General features: G+C 36.4%; 1 protein-coding gene across 1 annotated transcript; it reads right to left on the reverse strand.

Moving 5' to 3' along the window:
- Positions 1 to 4,590: 4,590 nt before the first annotated feature.
- On the reverse strand, positions 4,591 to 8,326 carry LOC117329831 (NXPE family member 3-like). The gene is made up of 3 exons (XM_033888009.1): positions 7,566 to 8,326; positions 7,108 to 7,160; positions 4,591 to 6,498 (listed from the first exon to the last, which is right to left on the reverse strand). Exons 1-3 carry the CDS (start codon positions 7,796 to 7,798, stop codon positions 5,714 to 5,716), a joined length of 1,071 nt encoding a protein of 356 aa, XP_033743900.1. The 5' UTR covers positions 7,799 to 8,326; the 3' UTR covers positions 4,591 to 5,713.
- Between the last annotated feature and the right edge of the window lie 5,785 nt (positions 8,327 to 14,111).

The raw sequence follows: 14,111 nt of genomic DNA on the forward strand, positions 1-14,111 counted from the left end.
GTTGGTGCAAAACACAACTATAAATCAAGTGAATAATAAATATACAATGCCATATACTTTCAAAAATTATCAGTATGTATTATAATGTCTATCTCACAAATGGATAAAAATTCAAGTTTAAGGATAACAATCAAATTTTATCTTACATGTATATTTCAATAGAAGATATACAATTATACTTAAAATATTTAAATTCTGAAATAGGTTTTTATCAATAGATAAACTGTACCTGTTTGCTGCAGATGAGAACAATTCAATCATCATCTACACACGAAACATATTTACCTACCTGGCCAGGTAAGCAAAATGAGTTATAGCGATAGCAATGGTGACAACTATTCAGGGGCAAGACCTATCTACCTGGCCAAGTAGGCAAATGTCATGAATGTCACAGAGTGCACATACAGTCAGTAATGACCTCAGTTAGTGAACATATGGATTTAATTTTTTTTTATCAAGCCCAACAGTATTAGAGATTTATTAGAAAAAGTCTTCATTTTTTAAACATAGTATCTGACTATGAAATACAGAATATGTTTTGGTCGTGTTACCAATACTGATCGAAATATGAGATATTGTTTGATTTGTAAGTCAACGACTGAGATAGAAGATGAATACCATTATATATGAATATGTAATATGTATAATAATTTAAGGCGCCTCATTAACAAAAATTCTATTGGCAAAAAACTTCAATGCTCACAAATTAATATAATTATTAAGTGAAAAAATATATCAAAGACTTGAGTCGTTTAGGCAAATTAATTTTCGAAGCCAATAAGATCCCATCTATACATTTTAACCCGTACTCCACTTTGTATTTGTATTGCTATTCTGTACCAATATTATGTATTGTGTTGTTTATAACATGCACTTATTGGCCGTATGACCCAGAGTCAATAAGGAATTTGAATTTGAAAAAAAACAACAAAACAAAAAATACGAAAGGACATCAGAGGGATCAGTTTAGTATTTTGCATACAATGAAATCTTTTTGCACAGAATGTCTAATTAATTACATTGACAAAAAAATGGTAATTTAATCAATTACATTTCAAATGTGTGTAATGGAAATGCGACTTTCCCAAATTAATGTGTAATTAAGATAATTACATTACCATATAACTGAACCAATGCCTGAGTTGCACAGGGACTAGTGTAAACAGTACGCAATGTATGTTTCTATTTTGTGCTCGAGGCCCACATCACAATAGACAAATATTTACATCGGGAAGCGCATTCTAATTGCAGGCCTCAGTTAATTTCCCTCCATGTTCTACTAAAGATTAAAAAAGAACATATTTTGAAAATTTGCATAAAAAGGCTTTTCATTTCACTCCATATTTCAGAACTATTCTCTCAATTTCAAGCAATTAGATATTCAGAAAACACTATCTTCCATAATCATCATTTCTTTTTTACAATTCAACTGTGAGATAGTTTATTGATATACATTTACATTCACTATATAGTCTCTTTTAGAGCTGTGTCGTTGATGCACGTTTAAATATCATGCATCACGTGACACAATTCTCAGCGTATCTATAAAATACAGACCGGAACTATAAGGTATCCATCGTAAAAATCAAAACATAAAAATAAACTTCAACGAGGAATTATTTTGTCTATATTAATTATTATGAAAACATGCCATGTGCTCATTATATTAATAATCAAATCTATAACAAAATTGAAGTGGTTTGGTTTGGTTTGGTTTATTTTGTTTAACGCCCTATTAACATCTAAGGTCATTTAAGGACGGCCTCCCATGCGTGCGACATGTATGCGTGTGGTGAGTGCGTATGTGTGTTTTAGGAGGCTGCGGTATGTTCGTGTTAAGTCTCCTTGTGATAGGCCGGAACTTTTGCCGATTTAAAGTGCTATCTCACTGAAGCATACTGCCGAAGACTTGTTTATTTAATTTTCCATGTACTATGTTGTTTGCCAATCAGCACGCGACCATGTTCCAGCTGTTCTATCTATCTTTTAGCAAAAACATTTTAAAAGATAAGGGGAATGTAGATGTAAGAATTTGTATGGTATCTGTGATCTATTTGAACGCCAGAACTTTACAAGCAAACAAATCATAATGTGCTATGACGCATTATGTTGTTTGCTTGCAAAGCTCTGGCAAGAGGAAAACATGCAAATTATTGTTTTAGAAGCAGGCCAAACTGGTGAACACTGCTACCTTATTATAAGAGGTTGACAAAATTATTGAAAACATGATTTACTATGATTGATTAAGCTTCATTTACATAATTGCTGAAAATCACAGAATCAAAGTGCCATATTCCAGAAAACCAGAATTGTGAGAGTAACTAGTGCATGATTATGTCCTCCATTTAATGAAATTTGACACAAGTGTTCATTAAGATCGTGGGGTATACAACTAACCCTTTACTCCCCGATCACTCAACAAAGATGAGCGCCAAATGCCTACCTTGCCTCTGATTGGTGAACATTAAGATGTTGCTTGATTTTGTAAAAAATGGTATGAAGAGGTATTAAGGGAGAGCTAATTCCACTGCATTGATAAAGTTGCCATATCAACTATACGGATGATTCTGATTGATTGCAATTTAGATTTGATTTGGATGAAAATTGGTAAATTGGGTATTGGGCAACTTTGAATTCGACCGCAGGGGTTTCATTGAAGCATCGGATTGGTCAAATTTTAGATAATGTTCCATTTCGACGAAAACTGGTATATATGAGTATTATGGGTCTGCGAATTCAACCGCATGTTTTTTTTGTTGCCATAGAATCACACTGAGGCTTCTCATTGGTCGAAATTTAGACATTGAGTGACTTTGGTGAAAACCAGGGCTCAAGCAGGTATGGAACCCCTGAACTCGAGACGAACACTCTAACATCATTTTGAGTATTTGTTTTAGCAGTGTGTCATGCTCAAACAGTGTTATCGCCCCTACCTACTCTTCATTCTTTCTATGACGTTCCTTTAGGTGTCACCCCACTGGTAAAACAAGAATTACACGGAATTGGAGGTGTCGCCTGTGTATGCGAATACTTAAAGGGTCATAACTCTTTAAAATTAGGACTTGAATAAAAAAAAAACAATAACAAACTTGTCCACAGTATTATGGTAACGAACATTCTATTTTCGCAAAAACAATTAAAGGGCTATAACTCTTTTAAAAAGGTCCGAATAAATTTGGTTAACGAACTTGTCCACAGTATTATGGTAACGAACCTTCCCATGCAGTTTCAAATTAATCAAGTAATAATTATTCAAGGTATTGAGTGGAAACCATTTTCGCAAAAAATTAAAGGGCCATAACTCTTTTAAAATGGTGCGAATAAATTTGGTTAACGAACTTGTCCACAGTATTATGATAACGAACCTTCCCATGCAGTTTCAAATTAATCCAGTAATAATTATTCAAGGTATTGAGTGGAAACCATTTTCGCAAAAAATTAAAGGGCTATAACTCTTTTAAAAAGGTGCGAATAATTTTGGTTATCGAACTTGTCCGAGCGATCATGGTAATGAACCTTCCAATGAAGTCTCGAATTAATCCGTTCTAAACTACTAAAGTTATTCGCACGAAAACCATTTTCCTGACGACGCCGACACCGACGCCGCCGAAAAGTAATACCTATATGTCTCCTTTTTCAAAGGCGTCACAATGACGCTTTACAATGATATAATTAATTGTACAGTAATATAATGAAGTTGAACAATAACATAATGATTATTGATAAATCAAATAATATAGTGAGACATCCTATAATATAATGATGAAATCAAATGACATAATGATGAAATCAAATAACAATGATGAAATCAAATAATATAATGATGTTATCCGATAATATAATGATAAAATGTAACATAATGATGAATTCCTATAATATGGTGATAATATCAAATAAGATAATGCTGTCATCATATGAAAAAATATGATGAAATCAAATCAAGAAATTCTATAATATCATGAAAATATCAGTTCAAGTAGTATTTCCTATCCATATGTGACAGCTATGGCGTTCCACATACCCCAGTAACTTATTAAGCAGTTAGTTTAAAATCAACTTAGTGGTTACACTCTTCGATAAGTGTACTTTTTGTATTTCAGTCACACAAATCTTGAGCACAGTTAATAAGCCAATGAAAAAAATTTCTCTCATCCTCCTCTCTGTTGCGCTGTTGATCTGCTTCCGGTAATGTTGTGTCGTCTGCGAAGCATAGCGGGTAATTAGTCATCACTTTGTTTGTCGTCATGCGTCGCGTTAGTCATATTTTTTTCTGAAATTTGTTTTTCAACCGTTGCTACAATGACATCAAACTTTATAATGAGCGTCATGTCAACATTCCCTTTTTTGCGGGGGTTATGTCCCTTCGCATAACTTGATTATGATTCTAAGTATTTATTTTTAATAAAAAACTTAATTCAGTAAATTTCATTTTAGTGAAATCGAAAGCTAACATCATATTTGTTGCTTATTCATTATGTATCACGATGTAGCAACCATGGCCTCAAACGTTGCTTAAATACTGAGACATGATAGGACATTTTCAGCTGTCTATTCCAATGGCAAACACGATGAATAAGTTAGTACATTGTCAATAGTCTAATAATTTTATTTCATCTGTTACACTCATTTTCATTGGTTGGAAAATTAAGGTTATTTCTTCATGGCCAGAAAAAAATTACGTCATTTTTAATGACGTAATACACGTAGAACTACTTTTGACGTCGTCTGCTTGCGACAATCAATGTGTCGTTCAACGTCGGATATTTTCGGATTGGTTATCGAATAGAATATCGATTATAAAGTCATCGGAGATACGAAAGCTCTATCAGAAGCTACAGTCGAGAATGTTCTGCAAACCAAAAACGTGTAATCAGCAACACTTAAGCTTCGATAACCAATCAAAACTGCGGCCATAATCAAAATGGCGTAGGCCCACTTGTGGCCGCGGAAAATACAACTTGCCTCTGATACCGTCCAACTCATACGCCTCCTCGATTAGTAATGTTCTGTCATCGGGGATGTTTTCCAACTCATCTTTCAATAACTGAGTGTTTAATTTTCCTCACAAGGCTCTTACATATAAACAAACATTCCAGTGTTTCTGATTTGTTAGCCTACAGCACCGTGAGTGACTGTTGGCTGCGTCCTCAGACTAGTGCGAACTGGATCAAACCGGTTCGACATGATCGTTTTCCGCGGGAAATTTTAAAAGCGGCACAGTTATTGGCCTCAATGAACCGCCGGTGTAATATTGATGCGCCGCACATCAATCTATTAATTTGTTAAAATAAATTGAATAAATGATGGTTTATGTCTAATAAGCATTGCTTTTAGTTATTACAATAAAATTATAAGCATTATTCTCAATTTATGTTTGGTTTATGAAGTCATAGACAAAAAAACGGATGGGCATTCTTTTTCATATGAAGAATGCCCATCCGTTTTTTGTCTATGAATTCATAAACCAAAAATAAATTGAGAATAATGCTTAATTACCAGGGGAATTATACTTGCCAAGTTGTTAAAACAGGTTTGATGAAAGTTTACATCAATTGAAAAGGGTAATGTGAATTTTCTCGAAAATATGTTTGATTGAAGACCATTGTATAAGTAAATTGAGTATACAACCAGGTGTTCTGGGAGGGAAAGCTTCTCCTGCCTCACACACCAAATTTATTGACACATGAGTCACCGTGTTGTTGATACACTATTCCTAAGCTTCACACAAATATGACATAAACATATCTATCATATCGCCAACGGTTGAAGGACTGGGATGGACATTGACATTTTCAATACATGCTGTTAAATCCCATTCGTTCAGATATGTTATTTTGTTATGAAATTCTATTAATTCCTCATAGAATAATTGTTCGTGAATTTTTCTAATAAAATCCAATGGTTTCAGAAGACCTACAAATGTTGCAGAGTGTGGCCCTTTGACAAACACTCTTGCTCCTGGGATACGCTTAAACAGTCTACCAATCGCAAATTTGACGTCTCGAATATGTTCGCGAAATTCAGATGGCGTGGTTCTAGCGAAATGCATCATATTATGCAAAACAACTGTCACTTTTTTCATGTTAGGAATACGATCTATGTACCATGCTACAGACTTGATCATTTCCCTTGGAGAGTCCTCTCCTGTATAGAATGGCAGCTCGTGAACGGCCCACAGAAGCGTAAAATTTAAATCCTCACGTACAGCTTTCCTCAAACTGAACCAGCGTCTGCCATTTCCATTCTTAGGTATAACCATATCACCCTTTCGCATTATATGATCAAACCATGAACGGATATTTGAATCGCCAATCAAGAACAGGTATTGATCACGTAAGCAGGTCTCATATGAAATCTTGGAAGGTATGAACGTGTTTTTACATCCTCGCTGGTGCCATTTGCCTTTATAATAAAATCCAACCGGTGATTCCTCAAGCCAAGTTTCCTTGATTGGTCTCTTGTAACATGGTAGATCGGGAGAGGGAACATAATCTGTACCTAAATAACATAAAAGAATACATATGTAGTCCGTGTAATGTGAACTTAATCATTTCTCATTTCTGGAAACCCATCTATAAAATAAGAAACAAGACACCACTATAGCGAAATATTTGTCTTCTGAGCGTGGCGACAAATAACCGCCAAATAGAAAGAGAACGAGAATTGCCTATTTGGTGAATCGTAACCAGTGTTATTCTTTATTCAATCAGGTCCATGTGTGAAGATGTTTTCATTGATGGAGTGACACCATGAATTGAACAAAAAGGAAAACATCAACATGCTTGTAAAGAAAAAAATGGCGTCTTGCTTCATCAATTTTCTTAGAGGATATGGATTTGGCTTCATAGTTTATTTGCCTTGGAGTCTCACTAGGGCCTGGTTGAGAAATAAAATGCTTTCAGGATTGATGGAACATGTATCAGTTCTTCAAAAGGCAAACTAATAAGGAACTTTTACTGGTACTTCAAGTACCACGAACTACATAGTACAAATAGTACTCTATATTCATCAGTAGTACCACTAGTACTCTGTATTTTTCAGTGAAGATAAAGCATTTCAATATAGAAATAGGTTTTTCCTTTAACAAGAGATTCTATCTTTACCTACCTCCCGTTATCGTTATTGTCGGGCTTTTCTGTAACAGCATATGCTTGTGGACCCTGTTAAAAGAGATTCCATTGTATACATTTTAAACTGGTTTTGAGTACATTAGGTTGTAAAGTATAAAAAAAAAACGTAACTTCAGAGTTAGTCTCCCCTCCGACCTCTTCAAACAAGTAAATGGATTACACTTCCCATTTGCTGCTTGTTAGGGCCAGAACAATATACATAATGTAAATACATGAACGAATATTAGCTCGATGCTTTTTAACCTTGCGTATCATGTCTCAATTGTACTTGACATGTAGTTACAAACATCTTACACAGGAAACTAAACAGCATCGATAGATTTATCTTGAGACCCCGGTACACAGAACAATTCACTACATAATGTATTTCTAATGAATTTTGCGTATAACAAAATATTCCCCGAGACTGATTTTGATGCAGAACGATATATTTACCTCGCAATATGTCTTTCAGTTTTACTTAAATGGTCGGTACGATGTCCTTTGGTAAACTTCCAGTCCTGGCATTTTAGTTTCGGATTTCTTGGTTTCCCGCAAAACCAATGAAGACCATAGTTTTCTTCTGTAAAATTACACATGTTAGTCAATCCAAACACGTTTGGTTTCACACTGCATGGCGTACGTTCTATTATGTTGTTGTTCTTAAATCCGGCGACCATATCATGCATTAAGCCGCGTTTTTCTATGTAATTTTGAACAATTGCAATCTGCTCTTTAGTTGCGGCTATCGACGTTTTTATGACAGATTTACCTGTCCATAAAGCCCTAACGTGACCGGTATATGATCCATTCCCGTGATCGATGACGTAACCATTTACACTGGTTTTCTGTGATGTGCCCGGTTAACCAAATACGGAGAATATCTCCTCCTTGTGTGAGCCGTTTTCCATATCCGTCAAACAGTATAATATGTACCTTTATATCATCTCCAAGCGAATAAACCGACTTGTTTAAACCTAGAGCTTGTGTGGAATAAGTATTAGTTGCAATTCGCTTTAAATCCCGTAACACTTTTGATGGACAGGTATGATTTATAAGTTGATAGAAACGCTTTTGATACCGAGGCAGCATAATCCGACTCAGGAATGTTCTGGAATATAGTTTTGGCGAATTCCTCACGAAGCACCTCTGGACGTTCAGCGGGTTTTTGTTTTTGAAAGTTAATGCTTGGCAAACCAGTGTTTCGGAACGATAAGTTCTCGTAATATCTGAAAATAGAAAATGGAATGATACATTATCTTGTTGAGTTATCACGGAGAAAATTATAAATCCGTGTATCTCGTAAATCTGTTCTTTACATCTGGTCGCAAACAACAATTTCCATCCATAGTCTACACAATGAAAAAGAAAAAACAAAACAAAACAAGAGAACTGACAAAATCTGGTTTTCATGTTATGTTTCAGCACAATTCAAGATGAACATAGAGTGAAGTGGAAAGTACCTTATGCTCAGTATTTAAGAAAGATATTTTCATTGAAGTGTAACCAAACCACTATATCCTAGGAGAATCCGAAATGACACTACTAAAAAACCTTTTAACCCCGTGTTCAGGAAAACTGTATCAAAATCAATTTTGCTTGGTTTGGCTTTGTTTTATTTGTTTAACGTCCTATCAACAGCTAATGTCATTTAACGACGGCCTCTCGTGCGTGCGATATGCATGCGTGAAGCATACTACCGAAGACACCCAGCGGAACACCCCATCCGGTCACATTATACTGGCAACGACGAACCAGTCTTCCACTCCTAATGTAACGCAGTTACGTGCCGCTCGCTTGTTTTTGGGACTTATTCCGGAAAATGGTGACATCCGGTTACGTAAGATACCCGTGCTGCTGTGGGGTCAATCACTTCTCGTCCGGGTGTCAGCAGGGTACGTTGTGTTGACTTTTAATCTGTGAAATTATTAAGATAACCGTCGCCCATCCTTTCCTAAATTTCATATTAGTTTGTGTGCTGATTGAAATCTAGATGGTAATTTTCACTATGTTATGTGGACATCTAACAACATTCCATAAGGGGTCACGTCGGGGTGACTTCGGGCGTGGATCCAGGAATTTGAAAAGGGGGGGGGGGGGGGGGGGGGGGGGGGATCCAGTAATTTAGTGGTAATGCGAGCGCCATAGGCGCGAGCCGAATTCTTTTTGAGCGAGGAGTATGGGGGCCAAAATTTCGGAAAATGAAATGATTATAGCACATTTTGCAATCTTTCGGGGATAAGATTTTCGATAAGAAGGGGTGGGGGGGTGTTTGGCATAGTTTTTTTTTAAGGCTATTAAAATCATCCGAAAAAGGGGGGTGGGGGGTTCCTATGGTTTGCTTCAGATGCATGCTGTGACGAAATGGTTTGCTTCGATGACATCGACAATTCGCCCTGAAAGTGAAATGTGAAATACATACATCTCAAAGGTCATCAGAACGTGACCGTTATGGGAAGTTGTCAGATGTTCACATAACGTAGATTTTAATTAGATTGCAATAGCTGTAGATTTTTAGCCCACCATCATCAGATGGTGGGCTATTCGAATCGCCCTGCGTCCGTGGTCCGTCCGTCCGTAAACAATTCTTGTTATCGCTAATCCTCAGAAAGTACTGAAGGGATCTTTCTCAAATTTCATATGTAGGTTCCCCTTGGTGCCTAGTTATGCATATTGCATTTTGAGACCAATCGATAAGAAACATGGCCGACAGGCAGCCATCTTGGACTTTGACAATGAAGTTTGTTATCGCTATTTCTGAGAAAGTACAGAAGGGATCTTTCTCAAATTTCATTTGTAGGTTCCCCTTGGTGCCTAGTTATGCATATTGCATTTTGAGACCAATCGATAAGTAACATGGCCGACAGGCAGCCATCTTGGATTTTGACAATTGAAGTTTGTTATCGCTATTTCTGAGAAAGTACTGAAGGGATCTTTCTCAAATTTCATATGTAGGTTCCCCTTGGTGCCTAGATATGCATATTGCATTTTGAGACCAATCGATAAGAAACATGGCCGACAGGCAGCCATATTGGATTTTGACAATGAAGTTTGTTATCGCTATTTCTGAGAAAGTACAGAAGGGATCTTTCTCAAATTTCATTTGTAGGTTCCCCTTGGTGCCTAGTTATGCATATTGCATTTTGAGACCAATCGATAAGAAACATGGCCGACAGGCAGCCATCTTGGATTTTGACAATTGAAGTTTGTTATCGCTATTTCTGAGAAAGTAATGAAGGGATCTTTCTGAAAATTTCACATGTAGGTTCCCCTTGGTGCCTAGTTATGCATATTGCATTTTGACACCAATCAGAAAACAACATGGCCGACAGGCAGCCATCTTGGATTTTGACAATTGAAGTTTGTTATCGCTAATACTCACAAAGCACTGAAGAGATCTTTCTCAAATTTCATATGTAAGTTCCTCTTGGTGCCTTGTTATGCATATTACATTTTGAGACCAATCAGAAAACAACATGGCCGACAGGCAGCCATCTTGGATTTTGACAACTGAAGTTTGTTATCGCTATTTCTGAGAAAGTACTGAAGGGATCTTTCTCAAATTTCATATTTAGGTTTCCCTTGATGCTTAGTTATGCATATTGCATTTTGAGACCAATCGGAAAACAACATGGCCGACAGGCAGCCATCTTGGATTTTGAATATTGAAGTTTGTTATCGCTATTTCTAAGAAACTAATGATGGGATCTTCCTGAAATTTCATATGTAGGTTCCCCTTGGTGTCTAGTTTTGCATATTGCATTTTGAGACCAATCGATAAGCAACATGGCCGACAGGCAGCCATCTCGGATTTTGACAATTGAAGTTTGTTATCGCTATTTCTGAGAAAGTACTGAAGGGATCTTTCTCAAATCTCATATGTAGGTTCTCCTTGGTGCCTAGTTATGCATATTGCATTTTGAGACCAATCGATAAGCAACATGGCCGACAGGCAGCCATCTTGGATTTTGACAATTGAAGTTTGTTATCGCTATTTCTGAGAAAGTACTGAAGGGATCTTTCTCAAATTTCACATGTAGGTTCCCCTTGGTGCCTAGTTATGCATATTGCATTTTGACACAAATCAGAAAACAACATGGCCGACAGGCAGCCATCTTGGATTTTGACAATTGAAGTTTGTTATCGCTAATTCTCAGAAAGCACTGAAGAGATCTTTCTCAAATTTCATATGTAAGTTCCTCTTGGTGCCTTGTTATGCATATTACATTTTGAGACCAATCAGAAAACAACATGGCCGACAGGCAGCCATCTTGGATTTTGACAATTGAAGTTTGTTATCGCTATTTCTGAGAAAGTACTGAAGGGATCTTTCTCAAATTTCATATGTAGGTTTCCCTTGATGCTTAGTTATGCATATTGCATTTTGAGACCAATCGGAAAACAACATGGCCGACAGGCAGCCATCTTGGATTTTGAATATTGAAGTTTGTTATCGCTATTTCTAAGAAACCAATGAAGGGATCTTCCTGAAATTTCATATGTAGGTTCCCCTTGGTGTCTAGTTTTGCATATTACATTTTGAGACCAATCGGAAAACAACATGGCCGACAGGTAGCCATCTTGGATTTCGACAATTGAAGTTTGTTATCGCTATTTCTAAGAAAGAGTTAAAGGGATCTTCCTGAAATTTCATATGTAGGTTACTCTTGGTGCTTTGTTATGCATATTGTATTTTGAGACTAATCGGAAAACAACATGGCCGACAGGCAGCCATCTTGGATTTCGAAAATTGAAACTTGTTATTGCTATTTCTAATCAACTGATAAAGGGATCTTCCTGAAATTTCATATGTAAGTTCCCCTTGATGCTTTGTTATGCATATTGCATTTTGAGACTAATAGGAAAACAACATGGCCGACAGGTAGCCATCTTGGATTTTGACAATTGAAGTTTGTTATCGCTATTTCTAAGAAAGTATTGAAGGGATCTTCCTGAAATTTCATATGTAAGTTCCCCTTGATGCTTTGTTATGCATATTGCATTTTGAGACAAATCGGAAAACAGCATGGCCGACAGGTAGCCATCTTGGATTTTGACAATTGAAGTTTGTTATCGCTATTTCTCAGAGAGTACGGAAGGAATCTTTCTCAAATTCCATATATAGGTTCCCCTTGGTGCCTTAATCTTAAATTTTATATATAGGTTTCCCTTGTTTGAAAAGTACTAGAGGCTTCTTCTGAATTTACACAGATTAGTTAGACTTAGAAGAAGAGAAAAGTAGAGAAAAGATCAATCTGACATGGAACCTATGAAGAACATTCAATGGTGGGCGCCAAGATTTCTCTGGTAATATTCATTAAACGATGACTTCTTTTTAATGACTAATTAAATAGGTTTAAGATAAAATGATATACGAACATATACCGAAAAAATGTTCTGTCAGTGTATATTCATGGGCGTTAAAACACTTTACTTTGGTTGATGTTTGTAAACAATGATACACGGAGTAAGCCGAATGGAGTCACGTGAGTGTGATAGACGAATCAGCGCAGCAATCTGCTTCCGAGCGGTAATACATGCATTCTTCTGAGAATTACCGAATTGTAATATTGTTTGGGCTGATTTAGGTATTTACAAACCACGGCTGGGGACACTTTTCATAATGTTGGGAATCTCTTAGTTTTATGACACATGCTAAAAAATATAATGCCTGTTGATATTTTTTTCAGTCTGGAATTTTACAGTCATAGTCGCTTTAATATTAAAATGTCGAATTGCTTTTGCGCATCAATCAAATCATATAATCCAACATTCAATATAAAATTACTACAATACAATCACGCAATTTAAGAGAAAAAATAAGTTGAGTAGGTGTAGACGAAAGATTGTGGTCACGCATGGCCAAACGTCACCTTCGAGACGGGCTGACGCAAAAACCTCGCTTAGAAAAAGCAACCTCGTCAAGTACATTTATAAAACTATGCTAATAACCAAGCCTAGCTCCGTCTATTTCTAGGTTTTATCAGTTACCGGTTCACAGCCCATGGCTTGGTTTGGACAGTTACCGGTCCACAGCCTACATGACTCCACTTATTGCTAGGTTTCATCAGTTACAGGTTCACTGTCTACATGACTTCCTACGGTTCGTTATAGACAGTGTTCAGTCTATAAATAGTGTCTGCCGATATTCAGATCGGTTTACAATTGTATGAAAAGAAACCAATTATGAAATATTATTATACTTCTATTGTAGCTGAAATTGATGAATTTGTCACTATTGACACTATGTTTACCAAAGCTTTTCATCGATGATAAGACAATTATGAAATAGAACAACTGTCGCATTAAAGTAAATTTAAAATCAATAAACCGTTGATACACAGCTTGTGGATTATTTGTGGTACGTGCTGACAAGATACGCGAAACCGATAGAAAAAATAGTTTACCCTCTTAGGAAGACAACTGTCATAGAAGTTGCGACAGCTTAGCATTTATCGATATGCGTGAGCTCAGGAGATCTATCCAAAAGCACGCGAGCACTGTTGGTGTTAACGTAAAACTGTCTTGACAGAGCAACACCTTGTCGGTTAGAGTGTAGAGTCAGCTTTTTTAAAATGTATAACCATCCCTATCAAGGAGACACAAAGTTTTATACAAAATTTTGACATACATGTATAAAAATACGTATATGCCGACATCATTTGTTCAATCTAATTAAATTCTAGATGGTCATTCTCACTATGTTACATGAACATCTAACAACATCCCATAAGGGGTGACGTTGGGGTGACCTTTTGGATTAGCCAATCAAATGACTAATTTCATAATCTTGGAAGTGGATTTTCCGAATTAGCATGACTAGAGTGCATAGAATGCATAATAAATCAATTTATTTCAAGTCATTTCGTCCCCAAAGCATATAGATATATACATGTTGTACCGAAATGTTTGCTTCAGATGCATACTGTGACGAAGGGTTTTGCTTCGATGACATCGACAAATCGACAATTCGCCCTCAAAGTGAAATACACATCTCAAAGG

Source organism: Pecten maximus, chromosome 6 (assembly GCF_902652985.1).
Source record: "Pecten maximus chromosome 6, xPecMax1.1, whole genome shotgun sequence".
Lineage (NCBI taxonomy): Eukaryota > Metazoa > Mollusca > Bivalvia > Pectinida > Pectinidae > Pecten > Pecten maximus.

Coding starts and splice junctions, on each gene's coding strand:
- LOC117329831 (XM_033888009.1), bottom strand. CDS start 7,798: ATGCATGATATGGTCGCCGGATTTAAGAACAACAACATAATAGAACGT. Junction 7,161..7,565: donor ACTGAAAGACATATTGCGAG/GTAAATATATCG, acceptor CTCTTTTAACAG/GGTCCACAAGCATATGCTGT. Junction 6,499..7,107: donor GACAATAACGATAACGGGAG/GTAGGTAAAGAT, acceptor TATGTTATTTAG/GTACAGATTATGTTCCCTCT.